Here is a 25806-nt window from a genome sequence, read left to right on the forward strand (position 1 = left end):
AATCACAACATCACAAAAGTACTGGTCCTAAATATCTTGGCCCATACCTTCTGCAAGAGATGTAAAAAGAAGAAAAAAAGATGGACTTTGCAGCACGCATGGAAGGATAACGAATCTGGCCTCTGGTGGACCATGTTGGAAAGCGAATTCTCAAACTGAGGACCCTTCACAGAGAATGCCCTGCCAGCAGCTTGCTCACATTTATATTGAGGGAGCTCTAACTGATATACCTGTCCTGATCTCAGCTGTAACAATATATCAGCAGGAGAGAGGTGATCTCTCAAGTAAGAAGGTCCAGTTCTTTACACTGTGTCCAAACATGATAAAATGTTTGTGTAGACCAGTACTAAACTCTTCTCCTTTTCAAGCTAAATAATTGCAATCTATTATTTTATGCACATCCTGACATGCTGCTAACCTTTTCATTACAACTGGTAAGACCTAGTCTGCGTGTGACCTTAGACCATTGTAAAATATATGGGTTCAAATTCATCCTTTAAGTCAACAGAGTCACATAAGTGAAGTTATACCAGTTATGCATTTGGCTCATAAAAATGGACTATAGCCAACCCTTGCCAAAACATCCAGTAAGTCATTAGCCAAAAGGCCTAGTGCTCAAAATGTGTGTAGGAAATGAATGAGAATCCTGTTCCTTGAAATAATTCTAGGATAAATCTATGCAAAGGCACAATGGGAAAGGCAGTGGGTTAATCCTAATATATAATCAGTAACGAGGTCATGCCAGGAGAGAAGTATCTATTGTGTTCCTCTGAACAATATTTCTCTCATTCTGCTATTTTATTTAACTCTGTGATGTTAAACACTTTAGCACACCATCTACATGAAAGAAACCATATAAAATTAATACAAAAAAAAACTTTGTTGTGAAGCAGGGTTTCTACACATACACAACAAATTTGACACAAACCCACAAAAAGCAAGGAAATAAACATCTAACAGTACACACCTTCTACTCCTCTACACACAAGTACACACCTTACCATTACCACATCTACTGCACAACACAGACCACATGTTGCAATCTTAACACTGCCCTATGTTTCACCCTTCTGCCCATACTCCTTTACCAGGCACCCCAAGGAGATAAAAGAAGGTTAAGCACCCAAAATAATCAGTTAAACCAATGGATTGCATATTGAGTTATTGTACTATAAAAATATATCAAGGAAAGTTTTTTATGAAAGTTTGTAACATTCTGAACTTGATGGTCATTATGAGAAATGCATACAGACTGTGGTTCTGAATGTATCTATTTGTGAATATGGAAAACTCTGCTCATAAACTGTGTTGCAACTTCAGCCCCACCTCACAGCAGGGTGGTGAACGGTCAAGTAGGGAATGACACCTCCCAAGCCAGTTGTTTACATGAAATTGGCTCCAAGTAACTATCCATAGTCCAGCTCAGGAAAAGACAATGATGGACCATTAAAGTTAGAACCATTAGGAAAGACACTGAGGCCATGCCTACACTACAGAATTAAATCAACTTAAGTAAGGTTAACCTACAGCCACAGCAATAATTAAACTGGCTCTTTGTGTCGACACTATGCTTCTTCTGTTGGCAATGTGCATCCTCACCAGGAGTGCTTGCACTGACTTAAGTGAGCCATTGTGTGGCACTGACAGCTGGAGCTCTGCCACCCTGGAGCTGACAGCTGGAACCCCACCGCCAAGGCTCCAGGCCATCAACCCCAATGGCGGGTGTCTGGCTGTCAGCTTCGGTGGCGGGGCTCCATGCTGTCAACCCTGGGGTGGAAGAGCTTGGGCTGTCAAAGGCAGCAACAGGTAATGTAAGCAACACAGTGTCTACACAGACACAGCATCGACCTAACTACATTGACCTAAGTGCTACGCCTCTTGCAGAGATGGAGTTATTAGGTTTGCGTAGCAGGTGAGTTAAATCGGTGGGAGGAACTTTGTAGACATTTACACAGTTAGGTAGACATAAGCTGCCTTACGTTGACCTAACTCTGTAGTGTAGACCAGGTCTCAGACAACTCGAAATTGAAAAGACCATCCCAGCTCTCAAACATGGAGTTAGGAAGGAGTTTCCCAACTCTGAGTAACCATGAGTCACCAGAAACTAAGAGAAAATAAAGAGAGTAAAAAGCCTTTTATAAATGGGCTTGGAACTGATCTTTTTAAATCCAGAACTTGGGGGACACTTTCAAGGCAGTTTCCAGTTCCTGAACGCTGTCCTTTTAGGTAGGGGGTATGCTGATTTAAGGCATTTTATATAATATGAAAGTGTAAAGCCTTAGGTTGTGTCTTTATGTGTATTTTCTGTGTAACTTATATTTGTTTGCTTTCCCTCACTATTTCCTCTTTAAACCTGTGGTTTTTCTATGAAATACATTTTTTGTTTATTTTTATCCCAAGGTCTCTGGTGTGCCAACTGTGTGGAGTGTATGGCAAAGTGAGCTGATAACTGGAGGTCTGGTTTCATGCCAAACCACAAGGGAAAGGTCTGAGGGTCTGATAGTTAAGAACTTGGAGAGGACAAGTTTGGGAAGACTTGGGACCGGAAGGGCTATTGGTGCAAAGAGTAACTGGGCTGACGAGAGCCAGGGTGAGTCCTTATACTTGTGGGCTGGCTACTGGTGTCAGGGATCTGAACCACAGGTACACAACACAAAGGCCCCCAAGGTTAGAGGGCAGGCAGTGACAGAACGCCTTATTGATCTGGGTGGTCCCCAAAATGTTATACATGTACTGTTAGTTACTTTTAATTTACTTGCTTATGTGTGTTTGTGAGGTATGTTGCATGTAGGAAGCCTAACTGCTTCAGAAGAAAGATTGGAAAACATAGAATGGGGAGGGGTGGAGCTGTAGAGTTAAAGGTGCAACTGCTAATGGGGAGACTATCTTATTTGTCAGCATGTGTGCATCAACTCTCATGTTCCAGCACCTGCTCATGAACTCTGTATAGGATAAAACCTGATAGGAAAGTGTAGCTCCTGACAGAAAGTTTTATGCACAGCCCCCATCTGGCAATCAGATTTAAGTGCACCTATTTCCTATCAAGGAAATTTGTGTGCAGAGCACATAAACTTCCAGCTATAACCTAAAAAAGATCCTGAATCCAACGCACACACACACACATACATATATATATATCCAACATATATATTTTAAAAACTACCTATTGCACCAGATCTACTCAGGATACCCCCTTGTGACAATCTGTACTGCAAAGATCCAAAATATGGGTCCCCCATATTCACCACTGTCATATGATTATTATATTTTTTATACAAAGTATGCCTTGTGAGGTATCATTTAAAAAGACTTGGTCTGTTGAACCTTAATATCCACTATCATTGTATGTGAAGTTATGAAGTATTGCTATATGTGCTACTGAAATATGTTGTGAGGTTGGGAGATGCCCACATCTGCCCTTTCAGTAAGGACAAAGAGCAACTACCACCATCCAGACAGGCATTAATGGCACATCAGGAAGAATCCATGATCTCAGAGAATTCTCAGAGAGGGCATGTATGGAGTGGGGGCTGCCTGACCCCCACATCACATCAAGGATCTTTCTAGCAACTGGAAGAAAGTATAAAAAAGAGGGACAGTGACATTATCACTGATCACATTATCATTGATTTCAATAGAAAGTTAGGAGCCATCTGGGGCAATGGACCAAAACCGCTAGTCTAGACAAGATAGAAGAAGAAGAAGAAGAAGCACCTTTTAGTAAATGCCTGCTGTACTTGCCACTACCAACACTGCAGCTGTCCTAGAATGGGCTTTATGTTATCTGCGGTATCTATGTTGATGTCGAGTTCTGAAAGACATTTTTCCTTGCTTTTGGGCAGGCTTTCTAAACAGCATCCACAGGCATTTTTTCTTTAATCCTCTTACTTGCAAATGACCAGACTCATTGGATGTGTATTTATCAATTTGTCTGAGTTTAATTATTTAAATCACTTTTGCAGATGTCATAGTATTGTTCAGATGTGGTATGCCAATCATAAACCTAAATACCTGTGACACTAAGAGGATAAAGATGATGCTTCTATTTTTTACAGTTTGTTTTCTTTGGGACTAATTTTTAATTGGACGTTGGATTTTTATTCAAAATATATCACATTCAAAGTACAAAGCCGTTTTGAAATTAAAAAGGGTGTTTGCTTCCTAATGAGTGTGCTCACTTTCTCTATCAATGTATCTGTTTACGGGCGGGGGACGGGGGAGGCTGTACTCCTGCGTAGGTGACTATTGCTTTTTAGAATGAGGAACAGATCATCACATCTGGCTAAAATGAGACTTTTTTAATGGAAAGGTGTGGAGGTGGTCAGCTGATTTTTCTGTAAATTACGTTTACACTGGTATCCTGGAGTAAGAATATGAGAATATTATCTTCTGAAGAACCTTGGTGACAATCTCTCTCTTGTGAAGAATTAGTGAACAAAACTGTAAATACACAAAAGGAGCACTTCCTTTTTATTTAAAGCTGAAACTACGCCGAAGAAAACGCAATGTTCATGTCAAAGATTGTTTAAAGTCCTTATAGCCTGCTCCTGCTGTACTTTGGGTATGTGGTAGGGAGCCAAGGAAGCTGGCGTGATTGTATGGTGAGCGAATGAGAGGGGTAGTGTTAATGGGCGGGGAGGGAGGGCAGAGTAGGTATGAGAGGCAATGTTAAGGGGTGAGTAAGGGTGTGTGTGTGAGACAGGGGCAGGGTTAAGTGGTAGGTAGGAGTTTGTGTGTGTGAGAGTGTGGCAGGATAAAGGGATAAGTAGATATATGTGAGCGAGAAGGGGGTGTGTACGTGGCGGGCAGAGGTGAAAGGTGGGTGAGTAGATAGAGGGGTGTGTAAAGTAGGGTGATCTGACATCCCAATATTATCGGGACCTCCCTGATATTAGGGGCTTTGTCTTACATATGCAACTATACCCGGCCTCCACCCAAAGTTCTGATATTTCACACTTGCTATCTGGTGACCCAAATTAACGCAGGAAAGGAAGAGAGAGAGGTAGGTAGGTAGGTAGGAGGGCAGAGGAGTGTATAAGGGGGGCCCAGGCAAAGACCCAGAGTGGGGTGTGAGAAAGGGGCAGGGTTAAGGGGTGGAGGAGATTGTGTGTACGTGAGGGGCAGGATTGAGAGTGGGTGGGTCCCTTGTGTAGGCAGGAAGGGGCGGAGAGTGGCCCGGCCCGCATACATGTGAGAGGGGGGCCGGGGCCGCGGCCGGCGCGGCTCCTGGGGGGCTGTGGTCAGGCGGGGCCGGGCCGGGCCGTCCGAACCCAGCTCTGACTCTCCGGGGGCGGCCGGGGCTGCGGGATGGGAGCGCGGCCCGGCGGGGCCCCCGGGCGGCGTTGACCTGCGCAGGCCCGGCGGGGAGCGGCGGCGGCCGCTGGCCCCGGGGAGGCGGCGGCGGCGGCGGCGGCAGCGGCTCCCCGCTGGGTCGCGGAGCTGCGGGGCCCGGGACCCGGAAGCAGAAGCGGGGCCGGAGGCGGCTGGATGGGAAGCGGCGGGGATGGGGGAGCAGCAGAGCTCGCTGAGCACCCTGCGGGCGGCCGCCGCTGAGGCGCCGTTCCCGGCCGGCGGGGCCCGGGAGCCGGGGCAGGAGGCGGCCGGACCGCGGGATCCGGAGCCCGGCAGCAGGCGGCGGAGCGGGGAGCAGGAGCCGCTTCCCGGCGGGGCCCCGGGGAGTCCGGAGCGCAGCGTGGAGCCGCCGCCGCCCCCTGAGCCTCCCGCGGAGGAGCCGGGGGCCGGCGGGGAGCCCGGGGCGCCCCCCGAGGAGGGGCCGGGGCGGGATTGGGGCAGCAGCACCAGCAGCCGCCGCCGCATCCCCCCGCGGCGGCACGTGTACTGCACCGTGTACTGCGTGGAGAACGACCGGGCTGGGGCCGGGCCGGGACCCCCGCCCGCCGCAGCCCCCGGGGCCCTGCCCGCCCGCCGCGGCCCCGTCGGAGACCCCTTGACCTCGGGGGGCAGCATCGAGGTGGACTTTTACCTGCTGCCCGAGCCCTTCTCCGGGCTGATAGCGGGGGACTTCGGGCCCCTGCTGCTGCTGAGCTGCCGGGTGTGCCTGGAGGAGAAGCCCATCAAGCCCCTGCCCTGCTGCAAGAAGGCGGTGTGCGAGGAGTGCCTGAAGCGCTACCTGAGCGCCCAGGTAAATGCCCCGGCCCTCCTCGCCCCCTCGATGGAGAGCCCTGACCCATCCCACCCCAGCACCCAGGTAAATGCCCCGGCCCTCTTCGCCCCCTCGGTGGAGAGCCCTGACCCGACCCATCCCACCCCAGCACCCAGGTAAATACCCCGGCCCTCCTCGCCCTCTCAGTGGAGAGCCCTGTCCTGACCCATCCCGCCCCGGCCCTCCTCGCCCCCTCGGTGGAGAGCCCTGACCCATCCCACCCCAGCACCCAGGTAAATGCTCTGGCCCTCCTCGCCCCCTCGGTGGAGAGCCCTGACCCATCCTACCCAGGTAAATACCTCGGCTTTTATCACTCTTTCAATGGATGGCCCTGCCCCATCCCACCTTGGCTCCCAGGTAAATTTCCTGGCCCTCCTGAGCATTCAAGCTGTCAGCCTAGTTGAGGGAGCTCTGCCATTAGGGCAGGCTTCACACCCCCTATCCTATCCCATTTCTTAGACCCCAAACATAGTTAAAACTTAATATTTTTCTCGGAAGTGACTGGTTACAGGGCTACTCCCTCTCTCATGTGGAGCAGAAGGACTTGCTGGACACTATGGAGGTGTGCACACTCTTCTCCTCAATGGCTGAGGATTTGTGTGTGTAGGTTAAAGATGCTCTAAAGTTTAAACTCATTTTCTTTAAATTTCTCTTGAATTTATCCCAGCCTGATAACATCAGCAGGTCAGTAAAACATGGAACAGACTGATTCACTCCTGCTGCTGTTGCCAGAGGCCAGTTAAAACTTTCCACTCAGCACTGGCTAGTACATTAGTCGTTTTTGTATTGGACCTTGTGTCTTTTTTCAGTGACTAGTGGAACTGGGCTAGGTTTAAATGGGAGAGGCACCATCTTGCTCAGCCAATCTAACTTAGATCAAAATATAATTTAAAACTCTTCCTACCCTAATCTAATAGCAATAAGAATCTCCATAGCTGGATTTAAAACTAGTCTGTATGTATCAGCAATACTAATAGATTTATTAGGTTAATTTCATACAGCAAACAACTTTTGATTTGCACACCAGGGTTGGTTTTTCAGTGAATTACTTAAAACTAAGGTGAAGCCTTATAGCCCAGTATAGAAACACTTTGTACCACCTTATAGAAACAAAAGTATTTACCAAACTGCTTCCAAATTTTTTTGGTGATTTTTTTGTTACTAAAATAAGCCAATAGCTCACAAATATTAACTGTTTATTACTTAAATGCTAGAGTATCATGCACAACCACATGCTTTATTGTGCTTCACACTTTAGTGAGCTTACTCCGTCTTTCTCTCTTTGTACATTTTCATATTGTTGCCTCCCAGTCTGAATTGAAAAATGTATGTTATTTTATAATTGACTGAATCGCCCCCAACGCTTTTCCTTAAAACTAACAGAATTGCTAACTAGTTTAGTAATTATAGGGTTTTTTCTTTGAGGTGTCTGCCTGACAGACATACTCTGGGTGATGCATGAGTTCCAAACTTTGGTCCTCATCCTACAGAACTTTACGTACTTGTAAAGTCAACAGCACTGCGTGCATCTGTGTTTTCAGGATCAAAGGCTCTTTTGGGTAGCAGAGTGTGTTTAAGTAGGGTGGGTGCATAGTCCTGTTTGTGCACTCCCATTAGTGCAGGGGTGTCAAACACGTGGCCCGCAGGGTTATTTCCTGCAGCCCGCCAAGCTCCCCACGCCCCCAGAGTTATTTCCTGTGGCCCGCCAGGCTCCCCCTCCCCCTAGAGCACCGTGTCCTAGCTCCTCTTCCTACCTGCAGGCACTTCCAGGAGGGAGGGGGAGGAGTGGGGAGCCGCGCACTCAGGAGCAGAGGTGGAGAAGAGGTGGGGCAGAGGCAGGGCTGGTGGCAGCGCTGCGTGGGGGGGGGGGGGTCAATGATGCAGCCCTCGGTTCAATGTACTCGTCCTCATGTGGCCCTTGTGGTGATTTGAGTTTGAGATCCCTGCATTAGTGGATATAAAAGCATTTATAACAAACTACAGTACAATTCCTTCTATTAAATAAAAACTAGGGCTGTTGATTAATCGCACTTAACTCATGCGATTAACTGAAAAATTAATTGCAATTAAAAAATTGTGATTAATCACAATTTTTATCGCATTGTTAACCAATAGAATACTAATTAAAATTTATTAAATATTTTTGGATGTTTTTCTATATTTTCAAATATATTGATTTCAATTACAACACTGAATACAAAGTGTACACTGCTCACTTTATATTTTTGATTACAAATATTTGCACTGTAAAAACGATAAACAAAAGAGTGTTTTTCAGTTCACCTCATTCAAGTTCTGTAGTGCAATCTCTATTGTGAAAGTGCAACTTACAAATGTAGATTTTTGTTGTTTGTGACATAACTGCACTCAAAAACAAAACAATGCGAAACTTAAGAGCCTACAAGTCCATTCAGTCCTACTTCTCGTTCAGCCAATCACTAAGACAAACAAGTTTGCTTACATTTACAGGAGATAATGCTGTCCACTTCTTATTTACAATGTCAGCAGAAAGTGAGAACAGGCATTTGCATGAGAATGTAGTAGCCCGCATTGCAAGTAGGGATGTAAATACAGTTTAAAAAGTTAACCATTGAAAGGATTAAAAAATATTTAGTTTAAATGGTTAACCGATTAAAGGGCCCGCTGGCGCGGCTGGGGCTGCTCTGGCTGGAGCAGGGTCGGTGGGCCAGCCCGGAGGTTAGTGGTTAAGGCGGGTTAACCAGTAAGACTGATGCTTACCGGTTAAGGCAGGTTAACATTTTACATCCCTAATTGCAAGGTATTTACATGCCAGCTATGCTAAACATTTATATGCTCCTTCATGCTTCGGCCACCATTCCAGAGGACATGCTTCCATGCTGATGACGCTTGTTAAAAAATAATGCGTTAATTAAATTCGTGACTGAACTCATTGGGGGAGAATTATATGTCTCTGGCTCTGTTATCTGCATTCTGCCATATATTTCATGTTATAGTAGTCTCAGATGATGACTCAGCCCATGTTCATTTTAAGAGCACTTTAGGTGCAGATTTGACAAAATGCAACGAAGGTACCAATGTAAGATTTCTAAAGATAGCTGTAGCACTCAACCCAAGATTTAAGAATCTGAAGTGCCTTCCAAAATCTGAGAGGGATGAGGTGTGAAGCATGTTTTCAGAATTCTTAAAAGAGCATCACTCCGATGCAGAAACTACAGAACCCCAACCACCAAAAAAGAAAATCAACGTTCTGCTGGTGGCATCTGACTCAGATGATGAAAATGAACATGCATTGGTCTGCACTGCTTTGGATTGTTATTGAGCAGAACCCATCATCAGCATGGATGCATATCCTCTGGAATGGTGGCTGCAGCATGAACGGACATGTGAATCTTTAGTGCATTTGGCATGTAAATATCTTGCAGTGCCAGCTACAACAGTGCCATGTTCTCCCTTTCAGGTGACATTGTGAACGAGAAGCGGGCAGCATTATCCCCTGCAAATGTAAACAAAATTGTTTGACCGAGTGATTGGCTGAACGAGTAGGAGGACTGAGTGGACTTGCAGGCTCTAAGATTTTACATTGTTTTATTTTTGAATGAAGTTTTTGTGCATAATTCTACATTTGTAAGTTCAGCTTTCATGATAAAGAGATTCCACAGCAGTACTCGTATGAGGTAAATTGAAAAATACTATTTCTTTTGTTTGTTTATATTTTTTTGATTACAAGTATTTGCACTGTGAAGTGAGCACTGAACACTTTGTATTCTGTTATAATTGAAATCAATATATTTGAAAATGTTGAAAACATCCAAAATATTTAAATGAATAATATTCTGTTGTTTAATCGTGCAGTTAATCTCTTTAATTGCTTGACAGCCCTAATAAAAACCAGTTGTAAGACTAAAATAATGCTGATAAGGAAGATGGGGAGTGTAGGTCCATGCAGTCAGTCATTGTGGAGAACCATATTTATTGTAGTAAGTAAATGTTCCCCTTGTTTAAAACATAAAATTCTTGCCCTGGGTAAATAGCAAGTAATTAGGATACCCACTGTGATTCAAAAATAATCACAGGAGATGTTGAGGTGTCTCAGTTTAACAGTGACACTGCTATTCCAAGCAGTCTGAGAGCATCTGATTTAGAGGTTAAGGTCTTGTCTACAGTGCAGTTTTTAGCCTGTGGTGTAGCTGCACCAGCGCAAGCTCTTAGTATAGACAGTGTTGTAAACTGTGACTTGCACTGATGCAGTCTACCTCAGTGCAGACGCTCACTAAATCCAGGGAGTAATTCAGTGTAAAGGTATGGATAAAAACCTAATAACTGGAGTTATGTATTTCTATAATGGGCACATCTGAGAGATGCAATAGGAGCCTTTCAGAGTAGCAGCCGTGTTAGTCTCTAAGGTGCCACAAGTACTCCTTTTCTTTTTAATAGGAGCCTTTAACACCTGTTGGTACTGGAATCCTTGCTGGTTCTTATGGCATATGTTTATGGAAGTTTACTGACAACTAGAACTATCCCTCCATGCTATTAACAGTCTAGAGATTGTCTTGGCTAGGATAACTTGTTTTTGTTTTTTAGAACTCCTTAACTATCACCTTTTCTGTGTTAGTGTGAGAACATAACTTAAACTTTTTCATGTTCTAGCTGGTTGAGCTGAAACATAGGCTCCCTCCTTGGCTTTAACTTGACCAGTTAATGTACGTGCCAAAGTACAATTTGCTTTGTCTGTGCTCGTATTGGAATGTGTTAGGTGACATTTGAAAAGCAAAACCTGAAATCAAGACAAACCTGGAATGTCTTATGGAATGGTCTGGTTCTGTTCAGATGGTAATAAGCTCCACGGTGCTGCATCTGATAGGATGAGAAGAATTTGAAGGGGGTACATACAGGTATGTTTGTTTCCAGTCTAAGAGGAATATATCCAATAAGGATCCTTGATACTTCCTATCCTCAGAGTAGAACGGATTTCATTTTGTATTGAGTTCTATGGCAAATAGGTCCACCTGTCTGAGAGCATGGGTTTGCCAGTGCACTCTTCAGGGGCCACTTGTGCTGGATACTGTATTTACAGCTCAGGTAATCTGTCAGGATGTTATCTTTGCCTTTAATGTGGAAATTTCCCATTCTTCATAGCTTCCTGATGTGGTCGTTGTGCTGAGCCCCACCCTGACAGTTGACTTGGCACACAGCAATAGAATTGCTCACTAAAAGTTGTGAAAAGAACACTTTTTGAGGCAGGCTAAAAACACCAGGCAGGCTAGACAGCATGACAAGCCATCAAGAACATGACAGCTGGACTCTTCCTAAACCCAGAGACCTTGAATTATGAGATGGTTCAGCTGAGCTCTGCAATCTAAACCTGTGTCTGTTACTAATACTGTTGATGGGCTGGGTTGAAGGGAACTCCTCAGCAAGCATGCAGTGGTTTTATCCACAACCATTGAGATTCCAGTTGCAGGGTGCACAGTGCTTGCCATGATTGTTTACAAATTGAGGTGGTTGAACTGTTTTTAGCTAATCCTGCATTGATCTCAACTGGAGTTTGATTATAGAAGCAATAACTGAATAGAAGGATTTGTCCTGAGCTAAAGTAACTCTGAACATAGCCTGTAAGTAGTCTAGTGGGAGGTGCGTTGTCTGGAGTCTAAAGCTGTCCCTGTTAACTACTCCACCATTTTGAGGGATGGTTCTTAGGCCTAAGAAATAGAACAGCAGATTATTTTAGTTTCTGCTTCATTTTCCTATTGAGCAAGTCTGGGACCTGTAGTGACAGATTTTTTGATAGTTTTTAATCATGGTTTCTGAAATAGTGCTGAACAGAGTTTTTCTTCTCCTACAATTGCAATTAAATGGTGTTCACTGGTTCATTGCCAATGACTGTTTTCTGCTTTATTTAATTTTGCTAGCATAGGACAAGACTTAAGAATCAGAGCCACTAACACAACCCTCTCCCACTTATACATCAAATTCCACCTAAATCTGTCTGTTTTCCCTGTCTGTGAAATGTGCCAGCTAATACTTAAGCAGTGTGGCAAAGCACTTTCTGCAGATGGAAAAAGTACTCAGCAACTGCAAAGTATTCTGTTTTACAGATGTAAAAACCAAAAGCTAAGATTAATTTACTGGGGGTGGGGTGGGGACTGATTTAGTGGTTAGACAGAAGTTTAGCAGATGACACCAGAGTTCTAATAATGGTCCTGATATTGACTTACTGTATGTGATCTTTGGTAAGTTGCATACCTTCTCTCTGCCTCAATTTACCAATCCAAAACTTGGGCATGATACTTAACTGACCTCTCAGGGAGTCCTTTAGGGTTGATTGGGAGCTGGCTTCCTGAGAAAATGTTTCTGTTCCCTCTCTGTTTAAAGGCAGTAAACGTAAAGATAGTCATTGGGGCTGTGGGAAGGAGATGACTTGAGTGAGATTCCAACACCTGTGTGCCAGGTGGGGGTGGCTCTAGAAGGTATGGATCTGGCCATAGGAATTCCGTGGCATGGGAGCTGAAGAAGACAGCCACTCTCAAACCTCAGCATAGGTAGCATGCTGGGGTGGGACTGGAGAATGAGGGAGTGGAATTGCTGTGCTGTTTCTGGGCAGCACCATCTGTGGGCAGCCTCCTTAGTGCTGATTAAATTACCCCTAGGGCTGCTCACCAGGAGGCAAAAGGTGGCTGAAAGCTAGGTTAGCAACCCATCCCTTGGGCTGTAAATCTTGTTCTGCATAGTGTATAAACTAAGAAGAAAAGGGAGAGATTAGTGTACTTGACTTCTCAACCTTAATATTGTATTCATGCTGCTTCTCTTACATGGCATTCAGCTTTCTTTATTTTAGAAGCTGTGTGTGTACACAAGCCTGATAAGAGTGATTCACTTCCTCATCTCTACTGGTTTGTAAATCTGAGTCAGAGTGAATATTTGGTGTTTGTTTATTTGAGAATTCCCTCTAAAAACAAAACCAGACATAGTGACGGCTTCTGGTACAAAGATTATGAATAACTTCAGCTATTCATAAAACAAAATCATGGCTAAATTTGTTCTGAATGGATGAGCGGGAAGAAATTGAAGTGAAGAATTACACCTACAGTAGAACCTAACTTTTTTTCCTCTTACCTCATTAATCTGTAAACTTGATAAGTACCACACAAAACTGGTAGTCTTATTGCCCAATTTTCAGCAAATATTAAAATGACTAACTCATATTAGTGAGATTTCATTATTTCTATAAATTGCAGTACAGTACACTACTAAATATGTGAAGTTTTATAATTAAATCTGTGCTATCATTTTCCTCATAAATGAACCAAGTAAATCTTGTGGTATAAGACCCTTGCTGTTTTTACTGCTTTGTTTACTTGTAGATCATCAAGTTTTGAGAGTTAGGTTTTGGTCCCCCATTTGTCAGTGATGTGTTTTACTTGACGCTTGCTTGCAGTATTCATTCCTATGTTAAAAGAACATTGTCAGGTCAACTTAAGTGGCATACTATATTCTGAATATTTTTTTATATAGTAAGTTGACCCCTTAAAGATGCTGTAGGTGAAAGAAAATGGAGGAAAAATACTTTCATTTTCTCCTCTATGGAGTCAGTCTGTCCCCTATTTATGTGGATCTTTCATCCAACTGGAGGAAAAAAAACTGAACACATGACACTAAAACCATGCAGGTTGGTGGGGATGTGGGAGCAGGTGTATTGGCTAACTTGATCTTTAAAAGTGTCTAGATTTAAAGCTGCCTTTGTTGTGCTTGCATGAGCTAGATCTGACTCCTTATGTGCTAAATCCTCTTCTATGCTTCTCTGGTGGTATAAAGTGGATGCAGAACTACCCAGTATGAACAGCTGAGAATTACGCTGGTGTGGAAAAATCATCAGCAGGTGTACTGTCCTCTTCATGACCAAAGTGTGTTACAATCATAAAAAATTTTACAACATTTTTGAGTGGTAGGTGGCATATCTTTATTTTACAGATTAGTGAATGCTTTCAAAAAGTAACAAAGCTAAGTCTAGCTGAGACAAGAATTCAGGAGTTAGTAATTCCAGTCTTTATACATTCTACTGGGTTATATATCCCTCCTTGCTTCTCCAAACAGACTTACACATGATCCTCAGTGTACAACTTCTTGCCATATGGTATATGTATCTATGTGGTAAAAACAAATTGAGATTCTCCCAGCTCAGATACAGTTCCTTAGGGCAATGGTTACTAAGCTGGTGGATAAATCAGACAAATTTTATTCAAGAAGTACAAAATTGAGACTTGTTGGTTTTAGAGGGAAAACTCTGCTATAAATTATTTAGATGGCCAAGTCTATGTACATTTTAAGATTTAAGCAGTGTTAGAAAAGGCTTATTTTGTAATTGCTTTTAAAAAAAAAAAACAACCAAAATCCTCTTTTCTACCTCATAAGATTACTAATGTGTGTATTGTATTACAAGCTTGTCAGGACAATAGAAGTTTCCTTAATTGTGGGAGAGGTTACTCACTTCATAAGTTGTATTGACTAAAGGAAAAATATAAATAGTTCCTAAAACATACCAACAGTTCCTTTTTTCATAAATATATACTTAAAGGCTAAGCAGTGCAGTTTTATAAAGTGACTATAAATGTTCCTGTTGTTACTCTTTCAATCTGTAGTGTCTTTAGATCAAAAAAGAAACTTGTCTCCAAGTGTTTTAGTAAAACTCTTTAAAAAAGCTTCAGAATCGAAATATCTTAAATAACATAGGTAGAGAAATTCTGTTGCCTAAAAACATCCGGCTAAATGGCTTCCTTGCAAGTCAGAGGAGCATCACTACAGATCACTGGTAGCAGAGAAGTAGTGTGAAGGAAGGTGTTGTGTCACCATAAGGCATAATACCTTCACAAGTGGTGGGGGAGTGCAATGAGCAGTGACCTATTACAAAGGGGTACTCTGCATGTACCGCCCTTGCTATCCTGTCTATGCCCAGGTCCTCCCCATGCTTGGCATACCCCCTTGTTCTTCTGTTTATTGTATGAATGCCCTTGGGGGAAGGGACTCCTTGTATGTTCTTTCCATTCTAGTGCACCTGTGCTGTGCGAGTCATTTGTCCTATTACTTCTAACCTGACTTAAAAGCTTTCCAGAAGCAAGGATACTAACTCTTCTGTGCTCTTTCAAGTGCAAATGGAATTGGATTGTGTAATAGCTTGGAAACTCTGCTTGTTTACTTTCATGGTATCGTGTGCAGCTCAGGAAGCAAAATGAACAAGTGACAAGTTCTTATATGGAAGAAATAAACAGAATACCAACATAGTAGAAACATGTACAATAGTCTGTATTAATCTAGAATTCATCTTCACTAGGAAATCTGTGACTTGTAATTCTCAGCTCCCCTGGTCCCTGCCCCCGCTTAGCTCTCTACTATGCTGCAGTTCCCTCAGCCAGGCAGGCATGCAGTCCTTTCTTCTCCAGCTTCCAGCAGCTACTAACTGCTGCTCTGTTCTGCAGCTCCTTTTATATGACCCTCCTGGACCCTGATTGGCTGTTTCCCCTGCAGCCACTCTAGCCTGTTTGGAGGACCTCTCCACTGCTCCTTTCCTTTGAGCCTAGTCCACTCCATCACTTCTTCTTGGGTCTGCCTCTGTCTGTCTGTTTCCTTCAGTCTTGATCTGCTGGACTCTCTTACCCTTGTAGTTGTCAGGACTGTGCTTTTACGTGACCAAACCATCTGAGCCTGCACTCCCTCACGTTTTTGTTCATGCCTCTAACACAGCAGTGCATTCCTTAGCAACCTAAGTCACAATGAATATGGCTTCATGGTTGCAGTCTTGAGGCATACCAAAGGAGGTCCAAGTGACCTTCAAGGACCTCCCAAAGACTGTGACCTCTTATACTATCATGCTGATGAAACCCTGCACACTTTGAAGGACTCAAAAGCCACTCTTTACTCTCTAAGGGTATCTACACCAGCCCCAAGGAGAAGGCAGTATAGAATTCCAAAGCTGTTTGAGGCAGAAGCCTCCTTACTGTTAGGGCCAGTAAAAAATCAGAATGTCCAAGGGAGAGGCAGTGGTTCCAAAGGAGATCCTCTGTCCTCCCTTCTGCCATGCAGTCTGTCAACCTCATGTCTTCAGGTGTAATGCCATAACTGAGAACTAGCTAGAACTGTTGGATCTTTCTCCTGCTTCTGTTTCCCTCTGCTTGTCTCCCCCTCCCCATCCCCCCACCCATTTTTTCTCAGGAGGCCTGGTAGTGAATACCTTTGGATCAATAATAGATCCTGGAGACTGTAGGCCAGGAATATTTTTATCCCATTTAAATTCCTCTTTAGGGGCTCCTCTAGTGATTTTTTGCTAAGAAAGGAGGTAGACTCCTTTGACATGTCATTCCATATTCTTTATGAAAATATGCTTATGATATGAATGACGTAACTGAGATACTTTATGCAAAATGGCTCAAGTGAGATATCATTGGAAAGGTTATGATTTACTGAATGTGATTATCCAATTTGTATGCCTGTATCATTTCTGTATCTGAAATTAGGAAGATTGACTGTCTCTGTATTTCACCTATGCTACTTTGTGTGATGCCTGCTGACACTTCAGGTACAACAGTAGAAAAGCTAAACAGGGTGGATGGCCCATCAGCAAGGACAATGGACTGTGAAAAGCTTGGCCTTCCTGTGGACTCTCCATACTGCCACTGACTCATGGACACTGTGATCCTATAGAATCAGGTGGTCTTCTCACCTGATACTAAAACATTACCTGGGACTTCTTGTAACTTTCCACTGTTAAGGGGAGGGGGGGTCAAACTAGGGAAACAAAGGACTCCCGCCTTATGCAAATCCTATTAAGGGTGGGGAGTGAGGTAATCCTAGTTGTCAGTTCTCCCGTGCTACCTCACCCAAGATGACTGCTGGAAACAACTAAAACTGATCAGGGGAAAAGAACTGGGCCCAGACTGGAACGGCATCTGGCCTGTGAAGAAGATTATCAGAACCACCTTTAGGGTGAGAACTCGCATGTAACCAGTTTCTTTAGTGTATTAAGCTTAGTTTGTGTGCTCTGTTTTATTTTCTTAGTAATCTGCCTTGTTTTGTCTGCTACCTCCTTAACTACTTAAAATACACCTGTTATTAATAAATTTATTTCTGGTTTATAATACAACCCACTTTGTGATTTCTAACGGGGGGTGAGGGAGGGAGAAGTTATAAATATACCCTCTTCGACATTGAAGGAAAAGGTGAATTTCATATAATTTTGGGTTTGTACTCCAAGTGGGGGGTGGACATCTGGGTGCTGTGACAAGCCCCTTAAGCTGAGCCTTCTCAGAGCGGATCTCTGTCTCTCTGTGCAGCTGGGTGTGGCCTTGTCTGTGTGCTTGGCTGGAAGAGGCTGGGGAGCCTAGCCCAGCAATACCAGATAAAAAGGGGGGCCACTCTGCCAGGAAGCAGTCTATCTTTGGGCCTTTTCTATCAAATCATATAGTGGATCTGTAGCTTCCAGGCTTGCAGAACACTGTAGCTGATCAGTTCAGCAGACATTACTTAGACAATTACATGTGATCTGTCAAGGACTGTTCTTGTGAAAGATGCTCTGCAGTGGTGATGCCCATGAATAGACCTCTATGTCTCAGACTAAAACAGAAAGTATCAGCTCTGCTCTAGAGGGAGTTCAATACAGGCTCCATCTCAATACCTTTCTCATCCCTGGGACACCAGGACTCACTTATGGTTATGCACACGTACCGTGGATACTCGGTATCCTGAAGAAAATCAAGATGGGCACAGCCTTAATATAATGATAGCTCTGGCAAGGCCCATTGAGTTCTGGTATTTGGATCTGATGAACCTACCAACACAGACCATGTGACTGTGCTGAGCAGAAGCCAAATCCTACCCCTGGACCCAGGATCTGACAGCCTCAGTACTCACTAGTTAATTGATACAGACAGAACCTGCTCCACTGAAGTCAAGAACATTTCTACTCGTAGAAGTTAAATGGAAAAGATTTTTGATTTAGCCACTACAAACACTCTCATCCATTTAGAAAACCCCAGTAGTTGCCATTTCAGATTACTTGTTAGATTTAAAATGTTCAGGACTGTCAATCAGCTCCATAAGCAGAAATTACTACTAAATAAAGTCTTCTCACCCAAAGTTGCTGGATTCTTCAAGGATCTCAACGTATTTTCCCCTAGTCAGAGACCCCTACCTTCCTAGAACCTTGGGGTCATGTTAGCAGGCTTGATGGGAACTCTCCTCAAACCTCTAGCAACCTGTTCTCTATACTACCTGTCTTCATAGACAGCCTTTTAGGAGCAATAACATCAGTTCAAAGATTAGGAGAGATTCAAGCTCTCATGGCTGTCGTCCTTAGTGTCATCTTGCCTTTGTGGAAAACCATTTAAGACCTGACCCTAAATTATTGGCTGAAGTTGTTTGACTTTCACCTGAACCAAGTTATCCACTTTCTTGTTCTTTCCTAAGCCACACGCTGGCTAAGGGGAAGCTAAGCTTCACACCCTTAATGTCATTAGGGTACTCATCTATCTGGACAGGACAAGACCCCTCTGAAAGACTCCAGCTTGTTTCTGGTCTTTGCAGACTGGGTTAAAGGTTGAACTGTATCCACCCAAAGACTGACTAAGTGGATGTCTGTCTGAATTAGAAGTTGTAGCATAGCTGAGTTAGAGCCACCTCAAGCAGCCCCTACAGCTTTTAAGAGAGGCATTCCTACTTCTGAAATCTGTAGGTAGCTACTTGCGGTTCAGTTCACACTTTCACCTAGCACTGTTCCTTTGTTGAAGCTTCAAGATCTGTGACTGAGTGCCTACCTTCTGAGTGGAGTGGGGTGGTGAAAATCCTTTTCTGTATAATATTGTGTTCTTTTTTTCCCATTGTTACCAGCACGGTATGGAAAAGTTAGAGGAAGTTCGTGGTGAGAAATTAGCTTGTACGTGGGACTGACTGGAGAGGAAATATTAAAAGTTTAAATATTTCGAGGATTGAGTCTAAAAATACTTCAAAAGATGTGAGCATTAAGAAAGGAGGAGAAATTTAGTGTTAGTGGAGGTTAATGGGATGAAAGTAAAGAAACTTCCTGACCTAGAACTGCTAGGTTGTAGCTTAGTCTTACTAAAGTGGAGGAAAAGCCCACTGATTAAATTTAAACTCTAGACTGGAGAAAACACATTGTAGGGAACAGTCCTGCATCTCTAAGGAAACCAACTGGATATTCCATCTCTTTATTTCTGATGTCTATGATTCTGTGGCCCTGTCTAGCAATAGCTCTCGTAACTCTGAAGTGAAGACAAGGACAATCTGGGGTTTGTGCTGATTTAATTGTTTAATGTTCAGGAGCTGGGTTTGTTCCCCCCCGCCCCGTCACTTACCTCAACCCAAATTAGCAAAGCGACTATGCGTAATGGAGGCCTACCCAGATGCCAAGTTTGGAAGTTTTCTTCAACTATTTTTGAATTATTGGTGAGCAAAATAAAGCCAAATGTTGAGTATTTTTATAGCACTCTCAGACATGTAAAGAGATTTTTCCACAAACTTTTATTTTTAAAGGGAGAAATAACTAGTTTGGGATTAGGCTTGGAAAATGTTGATTCCAAAGGAGAATGTTTCTAAAAATTATGAGCATATAAAAACAGAAGATGTTAATAGAACTCTGTATGTAATTGCCCTAATGATTGCATTAATTACCATAAACACTAACTGAAAATATTGGTGAGTCTGAGTTATAATCAGATTTGGCAATTTATCTCCCTTATAAATCATTTGGCCCATGCTAGGTGGAATGATGTTTATGCTCAACATTCTTATGGAATTTGGCAAGTGTGCTCAGATAGAATGCTGTAGGTTTCATAAGTATATATTCTGATAAAGTTTGATTTGGGGTGGAGGTGGGGGGGGATCATCTATGTTACAAATTATTAAGTGACCAGTGGTGTAGGGCAGATGAGGGATACTTAGGACACAGCAGGAGGAAAGTTTGAGAAGGACGGGGCAAATGAAAGGCTCACAGGATTGCTAGTCAGAGACTGACAGCTGTATGGAAAGAACATACCAAATAATAATAGGAAGTACTGCATTGGTGTATTACACCGCTGTTCTACTCTCTTATTTTTATTTCCAGACAAAAACTACATTAAATAGGAATTAAGATTGATAATACATTGTGATGGGTTTGGCCCCTTTGGGGTGTCACCTGATGTGCTGGGATGCCCCTGAGTCAGCCTATTCTGCTAGCCTGGGTCCCCTTTACCTGGCCTTGCTGGGCTAGGCTCACAAACCTCTTCCAGCCAAGCACACAGGCAGGGCCACAGCCAGCTGCACAGAGAGACAGAGATCCGCTCTGGAAAGATTCAGCCTTTTGGGCTTGCCCCAACACTCTGGTGCCCACTCCTTTCAAGGGGTACAAACCCAAAGGTTTTATTAAATTTGCCCTCTCCCTCAATATGGAGGGAGATATGCACAACTTCTTTCCCCCTCCCCCAGCCCCCATTAGAAATGACGTAACCGGTTATATTATAAACAAGAAGTAAGTTTATTAACTACAAAAGTTAGTAATTTGTAAGTGAATATAAGAGATAACAGACAGAACAAAGCAGATTACTGAGTAAATAAACCAAAGTACGCAAACTAAGCTCAATATACTTAAGAAACAGGTTACACAATGTAATTTCTTACCCTAAATGTTATTTTGGCGGGTTGCAAATTTTCTGTGGTTCAGAGTTCGTTATATTTCTGTTCAGACTGGACCCCTGTCTAAGTCTGGACTCCCCCCTTGTCTTCCCTCCAGGTGGCTTTATAAATATAAATCTATATAAATATATTTATAAATATATATAAATCTTGGGCATACCTCATTCATCCTGCTCATAATCATGTTTATATCTTCTGTTAAAACAGCTGTTTCACAGTTTCCCTCTTCATTTTTTTTGTAGTTAGGGCAGCTATAGATTAATGGAAAATGAATTACGATTCCCTTTCCCTTGGAATTTTAGTATGTAAAAACTGTGAATCTTCCTATCTGTATAGTTTTGTTTTATGTTCACTCTCTCACTCATGTTCAGTGTATGTTTACACTACGGAATTAGGTTGATTTTAGAGAAGTCAATTTTTAGAAATTGATTTTATACAGTCGATTGTGTATGTCCCCACTAAGCGCATTAAGTCAGTGGAGTGCGTCCTCAGTACTGTGGCTAGCATCGACTCACGGAGCGGTGTACTGTGGGAAGCTATCCCACAGTTCCTGCAGTCTCTGCTGCCCATTGGAATTCTGGGTTAAGCTCCCAATGCCTGATGGGGCAAAAACATCGTCACGGGTGGTTTTGAGCACATGTCGTTAGTCTTCCCTCCCTCCCTCCGTGAAAGCAACTGCAGACAATCATTTCGCACCTTTTTTCCTGGGTTACCTGTGCAGACGCCATAGCACGGCAAGCATGGAGCCTGCTCTGCTCACCGCTGCTGTTGCGAGCATTGTAAACACCTTGCGCATTATACTGGAGTACGTGCAGAACCTGGCTAAGAGACGGCAGCACGAGGACGATTGTGATGAGCACATAGACACAGACATTCCTGAAAGCATGGGCTGTGGCAGTTGGGACATCATGGCAGAAGTGGGGCTGGTTGATACAGCGGAACGCCGATTCCGGGCCTGGCAAACAAGCACAGACTGGTGGGACCGCATAGTGTTGCAGGTATGGGATGATTCCCAGTGGCTGTGAAACTTTCGCATGCGTAAGGCCACTTTCCTGGAACTTTAAGAGTTGCTTTTCCTCACCCTGAAGCACAGGAATACCAAGATGAGAGCTGCCCTGACAGCTGAGAAGCAAGTGGCGATAGCCCTGTGGAAGCTTGCAATGCCTGATTGCTACTGGTCAGTCGGGAATGAATTTGTAGTGGGCAAATCTACTGTGGGGGCTGCTGTGATCCAAGTAGCCAATGCAATCACTGATGTTCTGCTATCAAGGGTAGTGACTCTTGGAAATGTGCAGGTCACAGTGGATGGCTTTGCTGCAGTGGGTTTCCCTAACTGTGGGGGGGCGATAGACAGAACCCATATCCCTATCTTGGCACCGGACCACTTTGCCAACCAGTACATAAACTGCAAGGGGTACTTCTCCATGGTGCTGCAATCACTGGTGGATCACAAAGGACATTTCACCGACATCAACATGGGATGGCCAGGAAAGGACACTTCCATCTTTAGGAACTCCAGGCTGTTCGAGCAGCTGCAAGAAGGGACTTACTTCCCAGACCAGAAAATTACTGTTGGGGATGTTGAAATGCCAATAGTTATCCTTGGAGACCCAGCCTGCCCCTTGCTCCCATGGCTCATGAAGCCATACACAGGCAGCCTGGACAGTAGTAAGGAGCAGCTCAACTGTAGGTTGAGCAAGTGCAGAATGGCGGTAATTAAAAAAGGGATAAAATTGCTAAGGTAGCCCGGGGGAGGAGGGAAGGACAAGGCCACATTGCTTATTGTAGCCACACTACAAATCAAAACTGTTTGAATGACAGCCTTCTATTGCTTGGGCCATCCTCTGGAGTGCAGTGGCTGGATGCCCGGAGCCTTCCCCCCTACCCCGGCGCATTCTTGGGCATCTGGGTGAGGAGGATATGGAACTTGGGGAGGAGGGCAGGCGGTTGTAAAGTGGATGCAGCGGCGATCTGTGCTCTCGTTGGCTTTTCTGCAGCTCCACCAGACACCCGAGCATGTCCGTTTGCTCCCCCATTAGCCTCAGCATTGCATCCTGCCTCTTCTCATCGTACTTACTTAATGCTTTCCTGGACTCTGCCACTAAATGCCTCCATCAGTGCGGGAGGACTGCATGAGCTCGGAAAACATGTCATCGCGAGTGCATATTTTTTTCACCTTCTAATAACCTTGTGCATATTTTTTTCACCTTCTAATAACCTTCTAATAACCTTGTGATAACCTCAGGGCTGGAGATGATGGGTGGGGCATAGAAACATTTGCACCTGCGGGGGGATAAAAAGGGAGATTAAAATTTAAGATGATACATTTCAGAGAAGAAAAGGGAGACTTTCACAGTGAATCAAGCAATTCACAGCAGACAGCGCACGTGCTTTAGATACAAGATCGCATTTTGCCTTTTATATTGAGCGCCTGCTGGTATGGTGACACATCACACACAGCTGGGCAACAGAATTCAGTTTCCAGGCAGCCATGGTAAGCCAAAGGGTACACGGGTTTGGCTTCTAACGCCTTCATAACATGTGGGAATGTTTTCAAACTGCAGCACCCTCCTTTCCCATAGCAAGCAATGCCGGTTGGGTTTGCCATTTAAAAGGAGGGGCTGCGGTTTTCGGGTGGATTTGTAGCACACACCTCCCCCCACTCTTCTGCGTGGCTATTTTCAGGGATGATCCCGTTTAGCGAAGCGCAAACAGCCCAACATGAATGGGGTCCTTTTACTGTTCCCTTTCAAAAATTCCCCTATTTCAAACAGGTGACCATGAATGATATCACTCTCCTGAGGCTAACACGGAAAGATATAGACCGAATGTTGCTTGAAAGTGACCAAAACCCAGGACCATTGGCTGCCATGCTTTGTGCTGCAGTGATTCCAGACTACTTGCTACTGGCTTGGTGTGGTAAAGTGCCCTACTGTGGAGGATGAAATAAGGCAGCCCTCCCCAGAAACCTTCTGCAGACGCTTTCAGAGTACCTCCAGGAGAGCTTCATGGAGATGTCCCTGGAGGATTCCCGCTCCATCCCCAGACACGTTAACAGACTTTTCCAGTAGCTGTACTGGGCACGAATGCATCCCAAGTCTTCAGAGCGTAACAAACAGTAAACACTATTGCTTTTAAACCCTGTACTGTAGTTACAAATGTGCACTCACCAGAGTAGTCTGGAATCACTGCAGCACAAAGCATGGCAGCCAATGGTCCTGGGTTTTGGTCACTTTCAAGCAACATTCGGTCTATATCTTTCCTTGTTAGCCTCAGGAGAGTGATATCATTCATGGTCACCTGTTTGAAATAGGGGAATTTTTGTAAGGGAACAGTAAAAGGACCCCATTCATGCTGGGCTGTTTGCGCTTCGCTAAACGGGATCATCCCTGAAAATAGCCACGCAGAAGGGTGGGGGGAGGTGTGTGCTGCAAATCCACCCGAAAACCGCAGCCCCTCCTTTTAAATGGCAAACCCTGTACTGTAGTTACAAATGTGCCTTCTCCGTCTTCAGGGTTGGGGATCCCGCCTTGGGAGGGTTTTGGCTCCAGGGTGATGAAGAGGTCCTGGCTGCCAGGGAGGACGGATTCGCCGTTTGCCTGCTGCGCATTCTCATCCTCCTCCTCCTCTTCCTCATCCCCAAAATCCTCCTCCGTGTTGCGTGAGACTCCCCCCTTGCAGGTGTCCACAGACAGTGCTGAGGTAGTGATCCCCCCCTAGAATGCCATGCAGCTGATCATAGAAGCGGCATGTGTGGGGCTCTGACCCAGAGTGACCGTTTGCCTCCTTTGTCTTTAGGTAGGCTTGCCTGAGCTCCTTGACTTTCATGCGGCACTGCTGTGTGTCCCTCTTGTCGCCTCTCTCCATCATGCTGTGTGAGATTTTGGCATATATATTAGCATTTCTTCTTTTTGAGCCGACTTCGGCCTGCATTCTTCTCTCCATACAGCAGTCAGATCCAGTGTCTCCCGTTCGCTCCATGCTGGAGCTCGTTTGTGATTCTGGGGGGACTGCAAGGTCACCTGTGCTGCTGAGCTCGCCACGCTGACCAAACAGGAAATGAAATTCAAAAGTTCCCAGGGCTTTTCCTGTGTACCTGGCTAGTGCATCGGAGTTGAAAGTGCTGTCCAGAGTGGTCACGTTGGCGCACTCTGGGATAGCTCCCGGAGACCAAAAAAGTTAATTAGCGTCCACACTACCCCAAATTCGACCCAGCAAGGTCGAATTTACTGCTACTCTCCTTGCCAGAGAGGAGTACAGAATCCAATATTAAGAGCCCTTTAGGTCAACGGAACGGGGTTGCTTGTGTAGACGCGTTCATTTTAAAATCGACCTAACGTGGCTAAATGCGACCTAACCCTGTAGTGTAGACCAGGGCTTATATTCTCTTCTACATTTAGATCCCTTGAAAAGAACAGTTTCTAGTGCAGAGTGTTAAATTGATTTCACTGTACTGCACTTCCATTTGCTGCCCATAAGGATATTTATCCTCAGAGACAGGTTGATGTCAGGTGTCTTTAAAAAAAAAAAAAAAGAAAAAAACTGTTGCTGCTCTGTGGTATTAATTCTTCACCACACAGGTGCTCTTAGCTGTTCAAGTGACAGAGGACAACAATCAGCCAGCTTCTGTCTCAATGTATCCATCAGCTGTTGTCCCAGAGGAAAACTGAAGCATATTTGCTTCATTGTAAGCAAAAGATCCTTCAACGTAGTCTGTGCTGGCAGCACAGCGTATACTTAGGGTTGCTCAACACTTCCTATGTTAGACCCTTTTTCCAGGTGGTTATAACTTTGGCAAGCTTGACCATTCGAGTTGAGATTTTCCATGCCGGGTGTCTGCTTTGGACTGAATTTTTAGGAGGAAATTTTAGCAAAAAATGGATCAGCCATTTCTGAGAACAGGATTATGGGAAATGTATTTTTGCCTAGGTGTGTTTTTTTTTTTTTTTAAACAACTCTAATAATTTGGTTGAGAAGCACTTTGT

General features: G+C 44.2%; 1 protein-coding gene across 1 annotated transcript in view; it reads left to right on the forward strand.

Annotated features, from left to right (window-relative positions):
* Positions 1-5439: 5439 nt before the first annotated feature.
* The window catches only part of RNF217 (ring finger protein 217), a 95467-nt gene continuing 75100 nt past the window's right edge, over positions 5440-25806 (forward strand). Inside the window, exon 1 of the mRNA XM_048844639.2 lies at positions 5440-6142. Coding sequence (XP_048700596.2) covers positions 5504-6142 — 639 coding nt within the window. The 5' untranslated portion in view covers positions 5440-5503. The remainder of the gene's footprint in view (positions 6143-25806) is intronic.

The sequence above is a fragment of the Caretta caretta genome, chromosome 3, assembly GCF_965140235.1.
Source record: "Caretta caretta isolate rCarCar2 chromosome 3, rCarCar1.hap1, whole genome shotgun sequence".
Classification (NCBI taxonomy): Eukaryota; Metazoa; Chordata; order Testudines; family Cheloniidae; genus Caretta; species Caretta caretta.